A 25,244-nucleotide genomic window follows, 5' to 3' on the forward strand; every position below is an offset into this window, starting at 1 on the left:
CATTACTCTCGTGTATGGCACATTGTCAGAGTCGAGTGAGAAGAATTGTTTACTTCAGCGATTCCAAATGTCTTTATGGAAAATCAAATTTAGTTCTTGTCTTTGTTTACAATTTAAGCTGTTCTTCACAACCCATTTGCTGTGCAGTAAACAAGCAATTTCTGAACCGCAAGCGCTGAAAATAGAATTCCAAATGCAGAAGCAGAAGTCATCCGCCCCCACCAATACCACAGTACTACAGCAGTTCTATACAATGTAATACAATTCATTTTCGATTTGGTATTGTTTTTCTAAGAGAGGAGAGTGAAATGGAATGGCATAAACATGATTAAATCAATGAGTACTCTCCTTGATTATAATTAATGGCATAACATGAAGAATAAGTGGTCAGAATAAAAAAAAAGGGCTTCGAACTCAATCATAATAAAGGGGCAAATCAACAATTTATATTTCTAACGCAATGGTCAATGTAACTCTACGATATCCTAAGTCTACTGCGGATACAACAACTGATATTGCTGCTGCTTCTACTTGACTTCTACGCTATCAACAACAACTACTACTACTATTACTACTACTAATATTACTACTAATACTACTACTACTATACTACTACTACTACTATAGTAATAATATGCTATTTATATTGCGCAGCTATACTATAATTGCATATACTACTTTGCATTCACTTCACCTTGGTCGAATGCAGCAAAATGTGGGTGAATTTCTTGCTGAAGGAAAACACGCCATGGTTGGGATTCGAACCCACGTCCCTCTGATTGAAAGATGAGAGTCGTAACCACTAGACCACGACGCCCACTACTACTTCTACTACTCCTAGAAAAGGTTGCTGATTAAAGCAATTCTTCGTCCTGTATTTGGGACCTTTCAAGGAACACTTTAACACTCTACAAGGAACACTTTTTGTTCTATTCTTGATGGTGTGAGGAACCCTTCCAATACTGAATAGAGTTCTACACCATCAAATACTCCCTAGGCTGTAAGAACCAATTAACTGTTCTAAAGAACTGTTTAGAACCTCAAGGGCTTAGGCTGGGGGAGGGGGGTACACTGGTGCACGTGCACCCTCCCGCTGAGGCAGAGGAGTTCCGACATTGGCAAGCAAAACGAAATTTGTACCCCTTCTTCTGCTTTCAACAGCTGATTTACTAAACTTTATTTCCACCTCCCCAAGATGTGCACCCCCATACTACTTTAGTTCCACCTTCCATGGATGCACCCAATACAAATTTAGTTCCACCTCCCCAAGATGTGTACCCCCATACCACTTTAGTTCCACCTCCCCAAGATGTGCACCCCATACCACTTTAGTTCCACCTCCCCAATATGTGCACCCCATACCACTTTAGTTCCACCTCCCCAGGACATGCAGGATGTGCACCCCCATACCACTTTAGGTACACCTCCCCAAGATGTGCACCCCATACCACTTTAGTTCCACCTCCCCAAGATGTGCACCCCATTCCACTTTAGTTCCACCTCCCCAAGATGTTCACCCCATACCACTTTATTACCACCTCCCCAAGATGTGCACCCCATACCACTTTAGTTCCACCTCCCCAAGATGTGCACCCCATACCACTTTAGGTACACCTCTCCAAGATGTGCAACCCATACCACTTTAGTTCCACCTCCCCAAAATGTGCAACCCATACCACTTTAGTTCCATCTCTCCAAGATGTGCACCGCATACCACTTCAGTTCCACTTCCCCAAGATGTGCACCCCATACCACTTTAGTTCCACCTCCCCAGGATAATAATAATAATAATATTTGAAATTAATGTATGCCCCTCACCATGCTCAAACCAGCCTACGCCATTTGGTATGGTGAGTATTTCGTTGGTATGACTTTATCTTTAGATTGCATGATGAATCTAGACTGTCTCTTGTTATGTTAGAAGATGGGGTAAGACGGGCGTCTCATTACTCCATATTAATAACAGTATTGACCTTGTGTGCAGTCAGTGAGTTAAGTACGAGATTCGGGAGTACCCTTTTCGAGATTTTTTCCCTACCTGTTTTTTTTTCTTCTTCGACTTCGTTATATACCGTTGAACAATCCTTTTTATTCTAAGTTTAATAGAGTCGTGACATGAATGCGAAGGCGTATAGGTAGGGGCGACACCATTTTCTACCTACCCCCCCCCCCGCCCGCCATTACTTGAAAAATACGACATACATGTGACATTATACCTTTTCTCTATTGAATTATAGGGGTATCACAGATTTCTTATTTTTATACTCCTTTTCCTTCTTTATTCAATTTTTTCCCTTTACCATTTTCCCTTCCCCCAACTTCTTGACAAATCATGGGGGGGGGGGGGGTGCCCATTGTTCTAACGCCCCTGTGTATGTGACTGCATGTGTGTGCTTTACTTTAAACATTAGGTCATTGAAGTTGATTATTTTAAAAATAATGTCATCATTTTTCTGTTTAACTTTCCATGAAATACATTTCGTATAAAGTTCTGTGTCATTTCTAAGTTTTGACAATAATTAAATCGGTATCTAAGATCTTGCTGCACTGTAAATTTCAAAGATCATTCAAAACTATTCCCAAAGCAAAGAATTTTCAGATTAAATCTACATGTATTTGTATCTTACTTAACCGTATGGGATTACATTTTAAGAATTTCGAAAAAAAATTAATTACTTTTCGATTAAACTAGTTGGTCTATCGTTATGAAATGTTTAATTTCTTATATTCATTACTTATAATTGAGTATTTTTAAAGAAAAAACTGTTTAAACCATGCGAAAAAAATCAGAATCTCTCTTTAAGAGCAAAGTATTTGTTAAAGCTTTTTTTCGAACTATAATAGAACATTATTTATTTGTACGTATCAATCAAATTTGTATAGTCTTTACTACAGGTTTTTAATTGTTTTTTTTACTCTGTATATTTCTCTTCATCGCTGGACGGCCTATTTTGCCTCCCGCTCCAATGAATAGAAAGCATGTTACATTGTAAAAGCAAAAGCATCATTGAGGACCTTAATTAACACATTGGTCCTTGACAGGTGTGACGACTTCTCTCTTTCAATAAAAACACAATTTTCTGTCCCAGAGATTTTGTTTAGTCGAGTTGTGAAAGATAGAAATGAGAGGGAGATGTGAAAGCCCGAGGGACGGAGGAGGGGGGGGGGCATAAATGAAGGGATGGAGGTATTACTCTATAAGACAGAGAGGCAGATAATGTCATGTATGTGTACGAGGGTGTGGGTGTGTGTGTGTGAGAGAGAGAGAGAGAGAAATGGAAGGAGAGACAGGCATGAGGAGTCGGGACGAGAAAGGCGGGGATGGGGGGGGGGGGGGAGTAGGGGCGAAGCCGGGATAAGGAAATGGGGTGCCGGAATGTTTACAACAGTAATTATAATGACATAATGCAGTTTTATTCTAGTCAATTGTTATCATGGTTATAGGGCACAAAATATCTGGTAGTATACCAATACAATCAATAAAGAAGAAAAGAGGAAAAATGAAAGAAATTGGGAAGAAAATGACAGAGAAGGAAACATTATGGATGGGAAAGAGATGACATTGTCGTAACCCAATTATATACCCTATTAAACATTGAACAAACATTCGCGATAAGAAAACATTTGGTACCCCTATCAAAATAACACTATCAAATTACACTGGCGCCGCCTTAAAGAGAACTTGCATAGAAATTATAGACATATACGTTGAAATATGTGGGATTGAAATGTTTGGAAGTCGATGCAAACCACAGTCACGTACCCTTCATAAAATTAAATGCAAGTTTGAATATACAGGATTTGGGGGAAATTTCTACGAATCAATGTCATTGTTATTTTTTTTGTATAAGGAAAGGAGACATGAAACAAAATAATGCCAATGCTGCTAAAAATCGTCAGCCTGGCAAATAAACTTCATCAGGTGACAGTTCCCGAGAAATTCGAGCAATTAATTAGGAAACGTTCTTACCACCTGCAGACATCATTTGCGAGAATTAAGGAGTTCAGCCGTGTGCCAGTCGATAATACATGCTAGTATATCTCTCCTAAGCAAGGGTAGCAAAAACTATCACCTGCAGCCATTACAATATCATTTCATTTTATGAAGAACTATGGGTCAATTTCTGATATTTTGACATTGTTCTTGGCTTTTATAGTCTTAGCCAAGTGATTCTTTCTTCCGCAGCATGCCTACTACAGACATATGCTTTAAAAGGAATAACTACATTTTTTAGAGAGAAAATTGAGAATGGGAGAAAGCGGTAAAAAGCTTTGGCGCACGGGCGTACAGATGGGGGCCAAAAGAAAAAGAGAAAAGGAAAGAAAGAAGGGTGGAAAATAATATTATTTTCTAACATATGTAATGTCAAAATTTATCACAGAATTTGAATTTTGTAATAAAAATGTCAAAATTTTTGCTCGCTAGCAACTTTTCAAAAATAATTTTTGTGCTATAAGCCATATCGGCCCCCTCAGAATATGTCTCTGATAAGAAGAGTGATAATTCATATTTTGCATGATAATGATTCAATGCAAAATATAAATTATCACTCTCCTTACCGGTTTATCATGACTAAAATGATGAACACAACAGGAATAAATGGATAAGAAAATGAAAAAATATACATAAAATGTTCAATATTTGTTTTGTTTGGTAACGGCTTTAGTGTGTTCTATCTAACTAGCAGAACTTAACAAAAAAAACCCTGTCCAAACATCGTCCAAACCCATTTTGTGATCATAGAACACTTTAATGGCAAATGTCGGCATGCCGTAACAAGGAACAGTACAATTGGAAGTTGACGAATTATTTATCAATTTTCCCCCAAAAAATATTCATCGCTTAAAAATGCCACTTTAACATGTTCAGACACCATCATTAAATGTCAAAGCTTGGTGCTCCTCTCCTGTAGCGATGCCTTAATCTTCGGCCAGACGGTGAGAAAAAAATATGCAGAAATGAATAAGTTCTCCAGCATTCCTGGAAGTATTACACTACAGACTTACAATGACTGCCTGTGGGCGTCAGATGACTAATAATGAACAAATAATAATAATAATAATAAAAAATCCCTTCGCCTCTGGATATTAAAAATATTAAAATAGTTTTCAGCTGCTAGCTACAGCCCCTGATGTTGTTTTCTTTTCTTTTCAAATGTCTCAAGCATGGGACTCTTAAATGCTGAAACTTTTGCCCGAAATAAACATATCACTTTAGCCAGGTACGTGGTATATAGTCATGCCAGTAAATCACTTTTTTTCAGACGCCCTGAGGCTCATTTACTTTGTCTTCGATGTTAGAAATCTATATCAAAGTAATTATGTTGTTTTTACACGGGAGGATAAAAGGGAGAAATCATAAAACATGGAGAAAAGCAGACCTCGTTTTACCAAGAAACATATTCTAATTTCTCCTCCATGGTCTTGGAAGCTTATTGAAAGAGATGCAATAATGATAGTGAAAAACAAACCAGCTTAAGTTGAAACAGAAGAATACTTTCTTTGATTGTAAGTAGAGTTAAGAGCAATTGTACTTTTTCATATACATCTTCAATAATCCTGCCGTTAATAATTATTATTATTATAATTTCACAAAATTTATTTAATTTTTAAAAACTGTTTTACCCAGGATGAAAATTATTATTTTTCTTTCTTTTCTTTTTATTCCAGAGAATAAAAAAGAACTTTCGTTTCATAGGATGAACAAAACAAAAGAATCAAATAATTTTGCTTAATCTTGTGTACATACATACTTTTAACTAATTTGTGGTAGTATCATAAAGATTTGTAGTGCTTAGAAACTTTTTATTAAGCTGCTACGAGGCTTTATCCAAAGTAAGTATATGGTTTGAAAATGAATGTCTGAATTAAACCCCTCCTCTTATTTAGCGAGCTATTTTTCTCTTTGTTCCCAATGTGCCAAGGATTTCTTTGGTAGAACTCACGTTTTCAGAAAGTTGGGGTGCCCTTTGCCCTTTCCTCGGTGTAGGAGTTGGATGATGTTTCTGAGTGACATTCGAGCTCAATCTAGTATTTGACCTATACAAATTTTAACTATCAGGTAACAATTTCGAGACACGGAAAGCGTGTCTTAAAGTTGCCTTCTTTTCAGGCGTCATTCTTGATACTACCTCTATCATTGTAAAATCGAATTTGATATTAGAATTTGATCAGCCCATATTCGATTCCAAAGGATAATGATATCCGGGTTTCATATTCCTTTATTCCTCTGGTAACGTCGTACTAGCAGGGGCGTATAAAAGATTACACGTTAGACAGTTTTAATGAGACCAATAAATTTCAAGAAAAGGAATAAACATGTGTTTTTCCAAAGGTCCTTAGGTGGCACTACTAATTATTTACCTTGTCATCTCATTTATGTCTTTCTTTCTCCTGACCAGTTCTTCCATTTGTTAAATAACAAGCGGATTAAATCATTATTTAGTTAATTCTGTAAAATGTTTTATAGAACAAGCAAAGGACTAATGACTATGACGGCAATATTAGGTAGATCATACAGTTGAAAAAGAATGTGGAGTAGAAAATATCAGAATTAACCAAAATTATTAAATGATAAATCCATACGAAGTGTCTGGTTGGATATTTCCCAGCACATTATTTACTTTTCGGAACCCAGCGAAACCGATAGCAGACTGACAAAATATTATTCGTTATCCACAATGGCATATTATCGGTCGGTTGTGAGTCAATTCCGTTGACATGACTTTTGCATAAGGATAGATCCGAAAATTCATTTTTAAGAATTTATTACCGATGCAGTCTTAAACGTAGGCCACCCCTCAACCTTTCTTGGAAAGGGACATGAAAGATGAGACACATGTAATGGTCTCTCTGAAACTACAGGTGGTATCATGATACGAATCTAAAGGGTAAGTGAGTAGGGGTAAGTGATATACCCCCATTGATCGGAAGGTAGATGAAGTTAACCTACACTGCGGAGATGGCGCCTCAAACGCGGCGCCATTTTCACACGTGTGTTTCCAGGGTAGTTTCTACATGAGTCGGGATATATTTTCATTAAAGGTCATCTTTCGTTATCGCATGTATGTTTTGGAGAGTTAATCAGATTTAACTTGATATAAATCATATATCTGGAGAGTTCATTCATTTATCAATGCTAAATTGATAACTACTACGATAATTATTTTAACTCTGTAATCCCTACGCTCTTCAAAATTATTAGTAAAAATATGTAGTGTGTCGGAGAAAACGTGTCGAATCGAATACGTCATTATTACCATATTAATTAGACAAACCTTCCAGAATTCTCATTGATTTTGATAGATTTTTTTTTGTATATTCACCGAGACATTGGCAATGTCGAACACTTAATTTTAGAAGTGAATTATCTCAGTGTTAAGTTCAGGTGTACGAGAAATGGTTGGGATCGGTTGTTAGACATCCATAATTCCAGATGCATTTCTATTAATGTTGCATTATTGTGTATTATTCTACACAGGCGAAACCAAATCCAAACTGACTGTATTTCCATAGTCCAATGACATTTCATTGATTGGTTGAAGTCTGTATCAATGGTTCGAATGCCGTATCACTTGTAAGATATCATGTGACTTAAGTTTAATTTAAATTACTGATTAATGAGATTATGACTCTTGAGTAAGAAATGTATCCGATTGTGATTATTTATTTTTCCACGTTTAACGTGTTAATCTCTTAATGATCATTGATCATTTACACTAGTCGAATTGAGTATATCGGGTAAAGCTATATAGGATAACGAATCAGCTGCGAATTCATCCGAATACTCGTATTCGGGTGGTTTTGGGAGTAGGCTATTCTGTTCTCCCTCTGCGAATGAGAGAAAATTCGGGAGGGATTCGGGAACAATCGCGGAGAAATTCGGCTTGTTTTGAAATGTTCAAAACCAGTCCCAAATGTGACCACCACAAATTTTATTCGGGCCACATTTGGGATGTACTCGGATGACATTTGGTTGGATTAGGGGAGGCATTCGGAGTATTCTGGGCAGATTCAGACCTATTCGTATCACTCGGGGCGCATTGGGAAATATTCGTTCCGATTCGGGTTAGTATTCGGGTCATTATTTGGCTGTAATCGGAGCAATCGGGTCACATTCGGCTCGATTATGGACATCTTTGGCTCGATTCTTGCCAGTATTCGGGTGGCATTCGGCTTTATTCGGGATGGCCAAAATTGATTAGGGTCTATTCTTGGTGATTCTGCGCTAAATCGGGACTTACTCCAGACCCATTCGTCTCTATTCGGGGAGCTCCCCGAATCAGACGAATAGGTTCTGAAACCACCAGAATACTCCCGAATGTGGCCACAACTAATATGATTCGGGCCACATTCGGGATGTATTCGGATGACATTCGGTTGGATTAGGGGAGGCATTCGGAATATTCTGATAAGATTCGGACCTTTTCCTATCATTCGGGGAGTAACGGTCCGAGCTCGGCGCATTCGGCCATATTTGTTCCGATTCGGGCCAACATGCGGGTTGTCATTCGGCTTTAATCGGAGCAATCGGGCCACATTCGTCTCGATTCTGGCTCTATTCTTGCCATTATTTGGGAGGCATTCGGCTTTATTCAGGATGGCCAAAATGATTTCAGGCTTATTCTTGGCTGCGCTGAATCATCAGAACCTATCAGGGACCCATTTGTCTCTATTCGTGGTACAACCCTAGCCTCTTGTCGAGGCCCTGGCGGGTGCTTCCCTTGCTTCGCTCGGAAGCGAATTAGGCCTGGCGCGAGCCAGGGCCTCTTGACATCTGAGCTGAATTATATATTCGTGAGGAACGTCTTCCTAATGAATATACATGAGTCATGATATTACCGGTCACCTATAGTAAACCAATGAAATGTCAAAGCTGTTTCGTCCGGGGTTCGGAATACTATAGTAGTCCACTATTCTGCAGGGGATTCATTTAATTGCGGGGCACTAAAGGGGATATAACCAGCAAAATGCTACAAGTAGTGGTACTACTACAAGTACTGGCCGTAACACACCCATCACCGCCCCGAAACTTCCCGGGAGATACTGGTCAGCCGCTGGTCAGACTCGTGTCAAGGGGAAGCAACTCTACTCCAGCATTCCCTCACTGCACAGCGGAGATCGACGCCCCGATCGACGCATAGTGGAATCGCATGAAATATTACATTTTTCCATATCCTGTGGGTAGATTTACAAAAACATCTCTTCCTTTCAGTGCAGATTTAATTTCATCGACTTAAATCGGTCAATAATCAGCATTTTAGAGGCATATTCAATGCTCTTTGATATTTCGTCGTCACTCTTCGCCAAGAATCCACGGGTCGCCATTCAAGATGAGCTCATGAATATTCAATATGACGTCACAGCGGCCCGCGCTCTCATTGGATGATTTTCACCGACCAGTTCTTGGTCGGAATATTGGTAAAAACAATAAAAAACAAAATAAAGTCGGTGAAATTCGGGTCAGATGTCAAGAGGCCCTGTCTCGCGCCGCTCTGCTTCGCTCTCTCCCTCGCTTAGCCATGTTCGCTCGGAAGCAGCCGACAGGGCCTCGACAAAAGGCTAGTACAACCACAACCCTGGCTTTACGCGTCAATCTCTTTATAATCATCGATCATTGACAAGTAGTCGAATTGAGTATATCGGATTTTATACAAAAAATAAATAAATAAGAACCTCTTGTAGCCATATTTAGATTCATTGATATTCAACGATCTAGATCTTTATTTCTGGAATATTCGATAATCTTTTTATTGAATGACATTAAGAAATATTTTGTTATTCGCACCTCACGGGAAATTTTTCATTTTTATTTTCTCTCGAAGTCACTCTTCTATGTCAATCCGATAGTTTTGGTGAATAAAAATAGTGGAAATTGAATTCGACGCCTCAATAATATATTTTCTTTAAAACTTATGCTATAGAAAAAACAACCCGGAAGACATTCCTCATTGTAGAATATCAAAATATTATTGAATCCACCAATATTACGACCATTTCTGCTGAATATCAAAGATTTGATTTTCCGTGTACTTCTTGTTTATCATTCTAATTTGATGAACATTTTTGACTTTGATGGACGATCACTAACGCCCATGTAAATCCTCTGATCTAATGATTGTCAAATAAATCTGAGAACATAAATCAATGAGGGCTTATCGAGGCATGTTGCTTTTATTTACAGAGATCTGTCATTCGTAGTCCGGAATGACGAGCTAACATCACAATACAGGGGTACAGCCGTGGTGGATTCAGGTTCATAATTGTTTGGGCAAAGACATCTTCTGCTGGAACATAATTCATCCATTTTTCATAGTTTATTGAACGTTAAATGATGCGAAACCTTTGGATAACTAATATTGAAACAAACTAAGAATGAGATGCAACTTATTAAGTGGCACACTGAAAGTACACGTTGAAATAAAAAAATTACACGAATGTGTGTTTGTGTAATTTATTGTGTTGGTTTTATGGCTGAACTTGCATTTTTACAACATTGATTCGAGCATGTCAGAACAAGGGTGTTCTACGATGTATGTAATTTGGCCAAAATTTGTCCAAATCTTATGTGACATTCGCAAAGTTCGATTTGCAATCACTTGATATCTAGACATCAGTCATGTCAGTAGTTATATACATTTCGTTATTACCCCCCCCCCAAAAAAAAAGTATGGACTTTATAAATATGAGGACCTTAAGGGCATTGACTTGGGCTATAGCAAAACGTAAAATGTCTCACATTAAAAATTACATGGACTCACAGTTAAATCGTGTTCTGTTTTTTTTCATCCATAACAATGTCATAGAAATTACCTAGGCAGGGTGTGGCAGCATGTAGAAATTGAGATGCAATTGATTTTGCTATTACAGTTCTGTTTTCATTGTTCTCCGTACTGCAGTTTAATAGTTCTTGTCCGGTTTCATAAGATTCCCACAATTGAGCGAAAGTGGCCATCATAGGGTTATGTTTGTGACTGATTTGATTTTGATTAAATGTTGACACTATTCACATGATAACCACACCCATACGGATTTAAATTGATACATTCTGTGTTTGGTGGCATGCGCGGCATTAGGTTGTAATCTGGGCGTTCTCCGATTGGACATGGGATGTGGACTATCCAATGATTCGAATGCATTGAGAAGGAATTTCACTTGTGAAACAACTTGGATTGTAAAGCCATTATCTATATATTATTATTATTATTATTTTTTGGTGGTGCTGCACAGCGGCGACCCGTTCGCACTTTAGGCTCCTATAATTTGTCTTATTTTCCTGTTTTGGGGGCATTCGTACATTCGTACCTTCAATTTACGTTAAATTATTTCGTTACAGTTTCAATCCGTACATTGATAGCCATACTTGAAATTATGTTACCCCCCTTCCTGCCTTTATCTTAATTTCTCTTATCTTTGTTTGTTGATTTGTATAATGTTTACTATAATGTATCGTGTGATCTTTTGTGTGTATCATGTAATATTCTAAATTATTTTGTGCGAACAAATTGAATTTCCATTTGTACTCGATTGCAATTGGACAAAAAAATATCTGAATCTGAATATGTTGTTGTAGCAGTCAAGCAGTGGTAGTGTGAAAAAGGGCTGGACTGAGAAGCCCCTCTGAATACACACACACACCTCGACACCCTCACAAAGCTTATTTTATTGTGTATAATTCAAATACAATCGTAATTCAAATATGCCTGCACATCGCCACTATCAATCCAACATTTTTGCTTTTAGCGTATTTACATTTACTACTTTCATTCAGTTCACCAGCCTATTTGGTATGTTTTCTATTTAGCTCCCCATCAACTCTCTTCTCTCTATCTCTCTCTATGTATGTGTGTGCGTGCGTGGGGGGGGGGGGGGGGTGATCCAGAAAGTTCAAACTACAGACGGCATGGATGCAATCTGTACTCATTTCCTATCCCATCCTTCACACTCACAATCACGCCGACTGACATAGAAGGGTCAAGATCAAACTATTCACAAAACAGATTGATGTATCAATCTCAGTTTCATGTTCTATTATGCCCTAGTCACATCAACGAAACCGACTCCAAACCGACCTATGATATGCCATTGCAAATAATGTAATAACTTTGATCTGTCTGGAGTCGGTTTCGCCGCAGTGTGACTGTCGCTTCATGCCGGCATACTGCCGTATCGTGATATACCTCATAATAATCATCGACGCTTTTCTTATTTCATAGAAAAAGAAAGATAGAAATATATGAAGAATGAGAAAGAGAGTAAAAAAAAGAACAAAAAGAAAGATTGCAATCATGAGGACAAGACGGGGTTATGGGGACTACAGTGCAAAAACTCCGGTGTTGATTTAACACCAGCCCGAAATCTATATATGTCCACATCAGAGAAGTGTTAAACAACACCAGTTTCCTTTTGGTCTAACACTAGATATGTGTTTATACAACACCAATTAGTTTTAAACAGCATTGGTTTGATTCCAAACTGGTGTTGTTCCAATACTTCTATGGTGTGGACATAATAGATTCTGGGCTGGAGTCAAATCAACACCGGAGTTTTTGCAGTGTAGTAGGTGAAGTAGGTGGGAGAAGAAAAAACAAAAACGGAATACTACTACTACTAATAATAGTAATAATAAGAATAAGAAGGAGAAGAAGAAGAAGAAGAAGTAGAAAAGGAGGCGCGATAGCTCAGTCGGTAGAGCGGGGGTTTCGGATTCCGGTGACCCGGGTTCAATTCCCAAGTGGTGCGCTAGTGCCCTTTGGTAAGGCATTTATCCTCATTACCAGGTCCCTCGGAGAGGACCTTAAGCCGTTGGTCCCCTGGTCGCTTGCTCACAGGCATTCGTGCTTTCTTAGCAGTCAGGTAAAACAACCTCGGTATAACATTGCCCAGAAAAAGAAGAAGAAGAAGAAGAAAATAACAAAGAATGAAAAAGAACAACGAAGAACGTGTTGATGATTTTGAAACATACATCGAAAGGCAAAACGTAACGAATGTGTTTTGGGGATAGACAAACATTTCAAAATAAGGCAATATAAGAACCCCCTTGCAAAAAAGTAGTTTTATTATAGCGTGCTAGAAGCCTAATCTGTCTGTCTACATTCATACATGGACATCATTTGATTTTTCAATTGCCCTTTTCGCCCGTACAGAATTTATTGCACTTCGGGATCCTCCAAGAATTTCATTTATCGTTCTACCACGACAAGCCCAGCGTTTCTTCTTCATTTCTTTTATTTTACTTTCACCATTTTAGTCAGGACGTGTTTTTCATTTTACTATATTTCAGTGTCTTGCATATCTTTGTAATATGTAGGGTATGCATTTCAGAGTATCCCGTACTTTTTCAAAATTCAAACTGCCCAAAATGTATACCCATACGTGCTGAATCATTTGACTTTATATTTACCACTGTTTCCATAGTTACCATCTTATTTCAAAATCTTATGCATGATCACGATTCTGAGATGAAACGTTTAAACTCCCCTGCTTTCTTAATCCCTTGCAAGGAAAATACATATACATAACTCGACAGATTATAATCTAATCGGATTATACAATTATTAGTGGAACAAGGCTACGTTTAGTTTTGTGGAAAAAAAAGTTAATATTTTTTATATTTTCATTAAAATCACCAACGTGGAATTTTCATGTGGCTATTTTATTTGACTTCATGGATTTCATTCCTTTAATTACTTTCAAAGGTCACTGAAATACAATTTACCCGACAAAGATTGAAATTATATCCACATTTGTCTTAAACATGGCCATGATTGCAGGGAACATCTTTATTACAAATAAATTCCATTATTACTCATAGTCATTAGCCTATAATCTAGGCAGAGGCTGCAGTTATTGTCTTTGCTGTTATGCTGAACGCAAGCGATACGTCTGATCTGGTAAAGACTACGCATTGGGGCTGGCTGGTAACGCAGCCACAATGCGTAGTCTTCGCCAGATCAGACGTATCGCTTACGTTCAGCATAACAGCAAAGACAATAACTGCAGCCTCCGCCTATAGATTATAGGCTACATAGTCAGTAATTAGCATACCATTAGCTAGATGAAAATCCGACATGAAATCGGAATTGCTGTCAGACAAGAAACTTTCAACGCAAAAAAAAAGAAATGGAAAGAAGTTGAAATCTAACTACAAAAAAAAATCACTTTATCTTAAAGAACGTAATACATGCAACATATGTCCCTCTCTGACATCGTTAAAATTTATCTTATTTTTATTGAAACTGTTTTACAGAACTCTCATTAAACTGTGTACGTGATCATTGAAATCTGGCTGAAATACATAAGGATTCCTTTGCGATAAGCTCCCTCGATTATATGAATACGTTCTTGAACATAATATCTTTCGCCTCCTATGGAACAATATATCAATAAATATGGCCATGGTATAGGAAAGGCAAAGCAAAAAAAAAAGAATTTCAGAATGTGTATAATAGTACGATTCAAAAGTGATCTCTTAGAATAACTGGAGGGATAAAATTATGGGGAGGTAATAAGTGTTCAAATGCAAATAGATCTACGATGAAACGTTGGTTCAAGAAGGTACCATTACGAACATCAGAAACTCGTTGCCTTTCGATATTAGGTGTTAGCATGGATTACAATGGTGTTACAAAGTACGAAACCGTCTGTTCAGGCCCGCAGCGGAATTCCACTCGCCACATTCTGTCACAATTCTAAATTAAATCAAATTGGTACTAATGGAAAACTAATGAAAAGATATCACACGAGGCCATTATTTTGATCGCTTTTAATTCGATTTATCCGCTGTTAGCGCGTATCGAAATGAACCACAGATATTTTAGACAATCTTTTTGACATGGGAGAGAGAAACGGTTCATTCAAAATGTCATAAAAAACATTGAACATATAATTTGTCGTATAAGCCAGTAGAGCTCATGGTCAAATATTTCTATACAGCTATAATACATTTATTCTTCAAATATCGTTTGAATTCTGACATGTCTGACGCAAAGACATCGACGAGAAAATAAAATCCACGTCGATTTGATGTTGTAGTTGAATCTGATAAGCTGGCATGGCTAAGTCTTAGTATTTTCCCAATGACACTCGTATGTTAAGAGAATTTACCAAACTTTATTTGTTTCTAAAATTGCTGGTATATGGTTTCTCGGAAGGTTCTGAGATGAAAACTTTAGGTGGGCTGTAAGTCTTAAATCAAGCAATACACATTCTATACAACCACGCAATTCCAACATGTTCAATCAAAACAGCGAAGTTAACTACAAAAAAGACGAGAAGAATGCAAATATTGTTATATCACGTTCAACCTCTTGATAAAATTGTAAATCAGAAATTTGGACTGACTGATTTATGCTCTCCACTTGACCTGCATGTGCTCCTGATGCGATCTTTTTATCTCAAGCTAGCATGGATATCGTGACAACCGATCACTTGAGAGAATGATCGATAGCAACTGATTTCAAGAGTGTAATGCTCAAACAATGAAAAGGGACATGTAACCAAACGGCGAGTTTTATTTATTTTTACTATGTAATTCAATAAAATAAACGTAAAGAAGCCACATACAGTAGTTTCTTTCATAAACGTTTTTTTATTTATTTAATTTTTTTTTTTGGTCAGATAGAAATTTGAAGTAAGAAATGTGCTGTAATTCTAAAATGATATAATCATCAAACGGTCAGGCCCTTTAAAGAAAGGAAGAGAAAATCAAATATTATAACATAACTTGAGAACAAAGTAAGTTCATGTACCTTGAAAGAGGGGGGGGGTGTCATTAAAAGAACGAGTAAGGGACGTAATATGCATGAAATAAAGCAGAAACAATGTATGTTGGTATTCTATTGTAATTTCAAAGGCAATTTCAGATTGATCAAAGACACGCCCTGAAACCCGAATATTTCTACACAAATTGTGAAGTGTGGCTAAATACATTTACGGTACTTGTCAAATATTTTGTTGGTCTTCAGAATAGGCTACAAATTATTGCAAAAAACAACGATACATGGAACATCATATTCCGCATTTTCTTGTATTAATGATTTTCCCTTATGAGCAATGGATAGAATAAATGTGTCACAAAGATCTACAGTTGTTTCAATCGGCAATGAGTATGGAAAGCCGCCGATGTCACATGTGAGAGACGTCAAATCATTTGTGATATCAATAATCTCTCTACATATCACCACAACGTCAGATACAGTAGTATCCGTTATCCGATACTCTCCGCACTCGTGAGTGGATGTGTATCATTTCATTAACGCGGTTACTTGATCGAATTCTTCTTCCATGTGTATACTCTAGGCGTTAATGTGTTTGCTCTTCTCTTAGAAGGTCTCCTAAGAAGCAGCTGTATCAATGTTTCGAACCCCCATCAAAGATTTCTGCCACAGTATTACCAGCGAAACCGATACCAAACCAACCAATGGTATGTCATCCGAAATAACGTAATGGATTTAATCGGTTTCCGATCGCTTTCGTTGGTGTGCCCGTCGCTTTGTGAACAGTGTACTAGCAAGAGTGATTTGGCAAAATCGATTTAACTCGACGGTACCTGGGATTATAAAGCATTGCTACTCATCAGCCGTCCAGCCCCCTTTTATGGGGGGGGGGGGGGGGGAGGGGTGGCATGGGTGCTCAGCATTCTGCTGTAGTTATTACTCCACTCAATTTTCTTATAATGAACATTATGCATATGGTTTTATTTCATGTGGAATATAATTTTATTCATGATCAGGGGCCTGTAATACAAAGGCTAGCTATTGGGTGACACATTTGCTCCGATCTTAATATCTCAGAGGGCATAGGGCTTGAGTTAGGATTGTAATAGAGTTTTTGGATCGGAATAATGTAAATATAAGGATTGGGGTTTATTTAGTTTTAGAGGTTATGTTTTATGTTTGGCTTAACGTGCAGATTTTCCATGGGAGCTATTTGTCACCGGAACAAATGTCATGGAACCAGCGATTGATCGTACGATTGAATGTACATTGTAGTCAATGCAATCAACTGTAAACACAGTCGTCGACGATATTACATAGCTAAGCTTTATGTGACGTGCCCCAGAACATGCTAAACTCCGCAGACCTAATGAATTGAAATATAATGAAATAAAACGAAATTAAATAATTCATTAATTTATTCATTCAATGCGACATTATCATTCTTTCATTAGTAGCTATATCCTTATGGCTACGCCGTTGGTTGAACAAGGCTTAAAGGCCAAGTCGAACCCTATAAAATTGTTTTGAATAAGTGGGTGAAAAGAAAAATCAAACAAGCATAATGCTCTAATTACAAAGAAAGAAATGTATTACATTTTTAACGATTAGCTTTATTAAAAAAAAACAGTTATCTGTGTCGGCATACAAATTAATAAACCGTTGACATCCTCTAACTTGATGGAGATGATTGGAAAGCGTAGGATATGAAATATGAATGTTTGAGCTCCCTGAATAAGTGCAATCTACCTTATTAAATGCACAGCCTTTTTAAAAATCTGCAATTGAAATGTGCTATAATTGAATCAATACACCGGGATTTGATATTTTATCCGAACTGTGAATAAGGGAACTCTATTTTCTTCCGAGGGGTGACGACCAGAGGAATTTGGTGATGTTTCCAATCAAACCTACAACTAACACTTTTCCCCCTTTTATATCCCACATGAATTAGATCCCGTATAGCCATTGGTTCAAATAAGTTCATGTGACCAAACATATTCTGCTAGATATTGAAAACAAGACTCCCAGCATGAAGAAAATTACTATTATCACTTTAGCACTAATGATCACAGTAACGGTCACTAGCATGGGATGATTTATGGGAAGCGTTTTATCAAATTTAGTCTCATGACTGGTTGGCAGATCTGATATCTTTTTTTTAAATTGATTGGCTGAGAAGCACTTTTACTATGGTAACTGTCGAATGGACTATGTCGGATAAAATGTCAGGCAAATTCTTTCATGCGACACTCACCACGTTCATGTATCATTAGAACATTGCAAATTATTATTGGCACTCGCAAACTCTCCAAACATCCGCCATCGTCAATGTTTTCCCCTTCATCGATCGCCTTGTCGAACATCACGGAATCTTTTCCCAGCTGACCGAGGTTGTGACACCCCCAAGTACGGCTTTGGCTTATTGTATCAGGAAGCCGTTCTCTTCACGTGCGCTCGACCGCTAAGCATCGAGTGTTTGTCGAAAACTTCAGACTCACTTTGCGTGTAGAATCAACGCAACCACTAATTGAGGTAACCGATTTATTTTGAGAGGACCTTATAATGCAACCTTCAGTAAGAATGGAGCATCGAAAGAAATCCCTTCTACAGTGCGTCCCACCAGAGATTTCACAATGATTAATTATATCAATGTTACTATAAATTTGATATTTACGGTAAGAGTGGAATCTCATCTTTATTTTGAGACCAAGAGCGTTCACAGTCGTTCACACATGTAAGAGTGTAAAAATATAAATATATATTAATACATATCCTCTCTTCACTTTTTAGTAACTAGTTTGGAAGAGTTCTAGTCAGGAATAACAAAATTTTGGAAAGAATTAGCGAGGTTACCGAGGGTTAGCAAAAACATACATGTAGATATTTTGTAAGGTAAATCGTGTTTCCGCCCGGGCTCGAACCGGGGACCTTGAGTGTGTTAGACTCACGTGATAACCGCTACACTACGAAAACTGCCTGACAGACGTTGCTATATAATGTTCATATGATATTTTTTTGAACAACGGGAGTAGTGTGACGTTTATCATATAATGGAATCAAAGTGTGTAAAGGATTAAATAGATTATCAGGCATATATAATCTATCTATATTTTATAATATTTATCAACATTTAAGAAAAAACAACAACAGCACAGCATCATCATCAGCATCAATTTTCTTTGGAAAAAAAAAGGGTTTCCGCCCGGGCTCGAACCGGGGACCTTGAGTGTGTAAAACTCACGTGATAAACACTACACTACGGAAACCAGTTGCCCTAGTTCAAAGCCTATTTAGACTCAACTTAAAAATACAACCAGAAAACCAAGGAAACATGTTTCGCCCTTTCTGACTCCTGGATGTGGGTAACATGTTTTTTTTTTTCAAGTATAAAGATGAATCAACAAAAATCACAATATAGTAAAATGTTTGAATTTCATTTATTTATTTAGTTGCTACTCGAAATATTTACATTTTTTCATATATAACTTATTATATCTAATAGAATTGAATTAAGTTAATGGTTACCTTATTAAGAAACTACAGAATGTATTGTGCGACTTATCCGCAATATGGACTGTAGAATAATAATAAGTCTAAGTACTCCAACGGCATGTAGTTCAAACCCATATGTACAATGTGGATTGCAAAATACCGTATATGGATCAATACACTTTACAAAGACGGCATGTCTTCCTGTTAAGATGAATATTATGTCATTCAACCTCTCTCTCTCTCTCTCATTCTGTCTGTATCTCTCTCTCTGACGTCTGTACCATTGACCGTCTTTATTAATTTGATTGGTTTTTCCTTCAGCATATCAAAATGTGAAGGGCAATAGATTTCCCTTCGTGATATGGAAATTAATATATTGTATTGAACGTGATCACACAGACTTCAGGAAAAAAAACGAAGAGGAAGTGCTACATGCCAATACATTGAGTCTTTTCTTAAAAAATAAAAAAATCAGTTTGCATTTTGGTTGTTCTGCTCTGAAGCGCCTTGAGCATCTAATCAAGATGGAAAATGCGATATACCGATCTCATGTATTATTATTATTTGTTACTCTTATAAAAAAAAACTAGAAAGAATCTTGATTTTAATAATGATGACGATAAAAATGATGGTAAACGGTGATGATGATAATGATGCAGAGAGTGATAAAGATAGTGTTGCTCTTTTGCGCAATGGGCCCAACTGAAAATTCAATGCGTCGAACATGTCGAATAGCGTTTTATTAGGTAAACTGAATATGTGTAATGGTGTAAAACTTTATACAGATCATCGAGGGCATTTGTGAGATTTACACGCACGAGGTTCTCACTACAAAATGATGGTCATTTTGGTTACATTTTTCCATTTTCACACATCTTCCAGACTACCCGGGGGTACTGCCTATGGAGAATAATACACGCAGCACCCCCGCTTCCCACGGTCATGGTTTCGATGGTAACAAATGCAATGGTAATGATGTGTATTAAACGTTTTAAAAGTTAGTGAAGTAAATCATTGTTATTTGATTAATCATTCTCATCTGAAAACCATGACAGGTCATTATTAGTACCAGTCATTAGCTGAACTAAATGATTGATCACGTGATAGATTTCAGCCAATCATTTTACTAGGATCCATACGCATAACCATTTTAGAATGAACTATAAACCGTCTGTGCAAGGAATTGCCTAAGACCTCCTTAATTTTGTACACCCATGATTGGATTTTGCGAGCGTCAAGCCAAGGTGGGGCAAGAAAGGTGAGATATGCCTGTTCTGGCACCTTGATGATACCTTCCAACGTCCTCTCACCCGAAAGTCGTGACCTCACCAAGGCAGGTGCGTGTCTGAGTGAAGTGGCATCTCTTCCAAAGTGGTAACTTCACCGGTAAAATCATTTGGTAATAGTATATCGATCTGTTTTCCCCCGATGTGACATTACCACGAAATAACTGTCTCTCCTTGGCAGAAAAAAAGAGAGGAGGGTTACAAATTGAATGCGTGATGTGAAAACTATGGAACTAAATTCAAGCCCTTGCTCTCATTCTTTCGTCTCATCATCCGCTTGCGACCCCCCCTCTCTCTCTCTTATTCCCTTGCGAATTGTGTCCATTGTTTCATTTTTCTTCCAAGTTGACATGCCCAATACGCGCCTTTGGTAATTATCACCCTTTTATCCTACCAAGTTTCATCTTCCATATAACATACTCCAGCTACTCATTTTCCATATTTCGTCACAAATTGAGTACATGTGGATTCGGCATTTGGTACACACACAAGAGATAATTGTGTCTAGTATTATATCCTATTGAATATTAGTTACGCCTCTCGCAAAGTTAGGACCCCCCCCCCAAAAAAAAAAAAAAAAAAAAGATGATGGCCTCTTTCATAAAGTGAGCACATTTATCCTTCGAAGAGACGAAGACACATCAACCACTAAAATGACCTTGTTGAACTTTGATCTTTAGTATCCTTCACAATTAATACCGATTGTTTGTAAGATACCGATGCCTAATATGTTTAAGATCCATTTGTGTCAGGAATATGCTGCCTAATTCTTTTTTTGTTCAGTAACCAAACCCGGTTAAAAGGAATGGCGTACAACTAGATTGAAGTTCATAATGATTTTCTCCTAATTTGTTCATGCATTTCAGTACAGAATGGGCTTATACATCATTCATGGCAGACAAGCATAGACAACGATCACTTCTCAGCATCATTTCAGACCGGTATAATCAGGAGCGGAAACGATCAAGTGTATCGCGATACTTGTCTCGCCGCGGGCAAGCATGAAGTCGCATGCGTCTGATAGGAGTGTTTAGGAATAAAGTCGCACGTCTAAGAGTATGTAAGAGGATGCCGGTCAATTGAAATGGAGTCTAGTGTGCAAATGACACCTCAGGACCTTCCGAAAATTAAAATGGAGTCTTCTCGTTTTTAATACTCGACCAAAATTGAAGCGAATAGATCTCAAAGTTTCCCCTTGATTTATTTCAACTTGCTCTATTTTTCACCACCTAACCGAAATACAAATCTAATTTATCGGCATGTATTCGTTTTCCTCATTGTAGCTCAGACGTCGCAAACTTTGGAGAGGAAGATTTGATTGCGTTACCAGACTTTTCTCTGCTTAGAGAGTAAATCACTCTTATTAACAAATTAAATCGTGTGAGAATGTGCGTAAAATAGTCATGCGACGAAAATTCTCTATCATGACAAAACTCTTTCATTAAAAGTGAAGACCTAAGAAGAGCCAAGCCTCCCAATGAATAACTCATAAAAGAAGAATAGAAAACAGTACTTACCAATCATCATTGCCATTGTAAGTAATTACACAACTCTTGGAGAAAATAAGATATTATACGTCACACTACTAATTAATTCTGAACAGAACTACGCTCGCATGTGAATGCCGATTCATGAAATCGAGAAAAGATATTTTATTTAATTCCTTAATTTAAAAAAGCAGATGAGAAAGGAGTATTGATGAAATGCGAGTACCTAGAAAAAAATCAAACCTATGAAAATGCTTAATCCGGATGACCCGTTGGCTTACGCTTAGTATTTGAGTTTTAGGATGAGCTAATATGTGTATTTGTATGCATTTTGTTTTCTAGGATGCTACCTTGTATATAACCAAGACTTATCTCTGAAATTTTGGAAAAGGGGGGGCTCTGATTTTACAATTTAAGTGCGTGTTATAGCCCCCTGTAAACCTGATGCTACAATCTGATTCTGGGATTCGAACTCCAGTTAGAACTGATTAGCATGCCTTTGATAGGCCTATGGTGACCGAGTTTAAATGTCGCTTCCCACTTGGCCAACTGGTTTGAAAACAGTGTGTATAATCTGATTATTACTCCTGAACACCACACACCCCCTCACCCACCCTCCCTCACACACATGCATTTACACACCAATCCTCGTCTACACACACGTCTGCGCCCGCCACACAACCACATACACCCATACACAGCTCCTCACTCAAACCTTATAGCACGCACCCACCCTCGTATCGTACACGAACGAACCCAACACATCTCTCTATATTTTACACCCACATAAGCACATCCTCTCCATCCCCCTCTCTCTCCCGCATTCTCACACACACGTTGACACACACAAATTAAAATGCATATACCAATGACCACAACCTTCTTTATACACACTCAAAAGGCACACACGCATGCGCTCTATATAAATGTAAGTTTTTGTTATGATAAACCATCATGAGAAAACTTTCTTTTTTAGTCTATTATCAAGATGCTCTCGTTCTCGCTTCCCCTTCCCTTTATTGAAATCATCATTTCTCTATTTCATCGGAAACACCTGTCTCCACTTCACACCAGTCATAACTCGATTGAGCACATTTTACTGTGCACCTTCCCAAAAGACCACACCGGATTCATAAGAGCGGATGAAAATGACTGGGATAAAAAAAAAATCCGGAACATCGTCACCCTAAGGTGTCAGATGCACGAAGGTTTGTTAAATATTGTATCCCTAGTGATAAGGATACCAAACGATTGTGTTTGGAAAGTAAACGGTAGGTGTGTGAATATTATTTGAAGACTTAATAAAAAGATACAGTTTTGCAAAAATACTTGTATTTCGAATTGAGAGAATTGTGAATGATTGATACTGTAAATTTTACAAATAAAGAATTTACAAAAAATCACAGCATAAACAATCGATGTGTTGGATGATTGTGTGTGTGTGGAGGTGTAATTTGGTTTTAAAGTAAGATTATTTGGAAAATAATGTTAAGGGTTGTAGTTTGAAAAGAACTGATCAATAAGATAATAAAATCAAACAAAATAAACACAAAACCTAGTCAGAAATAAAGGTCATCCATATTTTCGGAAGCGCTCTTTAATCAGGGGTCAGTTCCGCCATTTCCGGAAGAAAGCATTGAAAATATGAATATCTGATATGCAAAAAAGGTCATAAAATTGAAAGAGGGGGGGGGGGGACTCTGCCCCTTCCCTCGATATGCTAGCGTTCAATGTTGTATTTGATTCTACAGTAGAGTGCAAAAACTTTGGCAAGAAAGGGAAGAGAGGATAACGATATTAACCAAGTTAACACTGGGGGCGTTAACACCATTACTGCTCTGTGTTCATATCTTCTAAAGATAAGGGTTTAATTTCATAAAAGTTGTTTTGAAATTTGCAAAAAGAAGGGTTTGGACTATATACACTGTAACATAACTGCAGAATGTATAATAAACACCAAAGGATGCTGAACTAACACCATACAGTTAGCATTTTGTAAAATTATGACGAGCTTTGTGAACACCGGTATCTTATTGTGTCACCAGTGTCTTGCAGTTTATCTACTTGTCATCAGCAATATCAAATACGAGAATTTTACTAAGCTATGGAATGCAATAACATCTATCTTGTTATAATAGTTTGATTGATGAAACAGAGCATCAAATGATATTATTATACGATTATAAGATTATATGACTTAGAGAATACGTATTCAGTATTATGATATTTTATGGGATAAGTATTATAATTATTACAGAGACCTGTTGCATAAAATATGACTACAATGGTAACTTTGCCATACATTGCTAACTTGTATGGTTACAATGCTCAATTAGCCATTCAAGGAACATATGGAAGATGCCTTTGAATGGTAAATTACCATATAAGAAAATCTTACGTAACACAGGGTAAGGACTAGAAGTAGAAAAGGGACCAGTTATTTATGAATAGTATGAAAAGTACCGCTTTGTGATGCTTGTGTTGTCTTTAGTTGTCTTTAGATAAGGGTGGCTGACACCTAGTCAAACATCTTGACGTTTTCTCTCGACACGTATTAATACCCTACACGTCTACATGTCCAATTGGCATCGAATCATCTAACGGTTTCAGTTTCAATCACGAACAACCCGCTCTCAATTCAAGAAAACTATCGTAATTGCTCACATTTCTTTGCCCTAATTCCAACAGGGAAAACCTGACCGGGATACCAAGTCCGGATTCCGTGGCGGACTCACCCTGTCTGCGGCCTAGTCTCAGTAACGGTCACTGCGCCAGGGAGGCGACAACCTTCACTTTCCCAGTACAGGGGGATCAGCGGGGAGTGCCAGAAGTGAAAACGGCAAACCCGTTTTTTCAAAGAACACGACTTGAGAAGAGGCTAATTATCTTGGCGGTTATCTTGGCAGCATGCTCTGTCACAATGGTCACAATCCTCTTTGTACAATGGCATACAAGTAAGTTCTTCTTTACAAAATTATTCTTAATACCTCAGTCACTTTTCCCCTAAGGCGGCCGTACAGTGAGTCGAAAACAGCCGTTTTGACATTTCTTGTACCAGCTAAGAAATCTATTTTACGTAGTTTGAATAAAAATGAATAAAACGGCTTTTTTTCTACTCGCCGTGCGACAGCCGTAGAGGAGATGTGACTGTGCCCTAACTTCTGGGGGGTTCCTACTGCAAACCGTTGTAATCCGTACTTCTTCGCCAACTATTAGAATCACGTGGACACAAATCCTTGAATTAATCCTCACGACTGCTC

At 37.7% G+C, this 25,244-nt stretch overlaps 1 protein-coding gene and 2 non-coding genes across 3 annotated transcripts in view; 1 reads left to right on the forward strand and 2 right to left on the reverse strand.

Annotated features, from left to right (window-relative positions):
* Positions 1 to 18,619: 18,619 nt before the first annotated feature.
* Positions 18,620 to 18,692, reverse strand: TRNAV-AAC (transfer RNA valine (anticodon AAC)). Its single transcript has one exon. It is a non-coding gene; the product is annotated as a tRNA-Val (tRNA).
* Positions 18,693 to 18,912: 220 nt separating this feature from the next.
* Positions 18,913 to 18,985, reverse strand: TRNAV-UAC (transfer RNA valine (anticodon UAC)). Its single transcript has one exon. It is a non-coding gene; the product is annotated as a tRNA-Val (tRNA).
* Positions 18,986 to 20,425: 1,440 nt separating this feature from the next.
* The window catches only part of LOC129276787 (neprilysin-like), a 40,793-nt gene continuing 35,974 nt past the window's right edge, over positions 20,426 to 25,244 (forward strand). The window contains exons 1-3 of the mRNA XM_054913192.2: positions 20,426 to 20,469; positions 21,781 to 21,846; positions 24,673 to 24,938. Coding sequence (XP_054769167.2) covers positions 20,426 to 20,469; positions 21,781 to 21,846; positions 24,673 to 24,938 — 376 coding nt within the window. The remainder of the gene's footprint in view (positions 20,470 to 21,780; positions 21,847 to 24,672; positions 24,939 to 25,244) is intronic.

This window comes from Lytechinus pictus, chromosome 14 (genome assembly GCF_037042905.1).
Source record: "Lytechinus pictus isolate F3 Inbred chromosome 14, Lp3.0, whole genome shotgun sequence".
Taxonomy (NCBI): domain Eukaryota; kingdom Metazoa; phylum Echinodermata; class Echinoidea; order Temnopleuroida; family Toxopneustidae; genus Lytechinus; species Lytechinus pictus.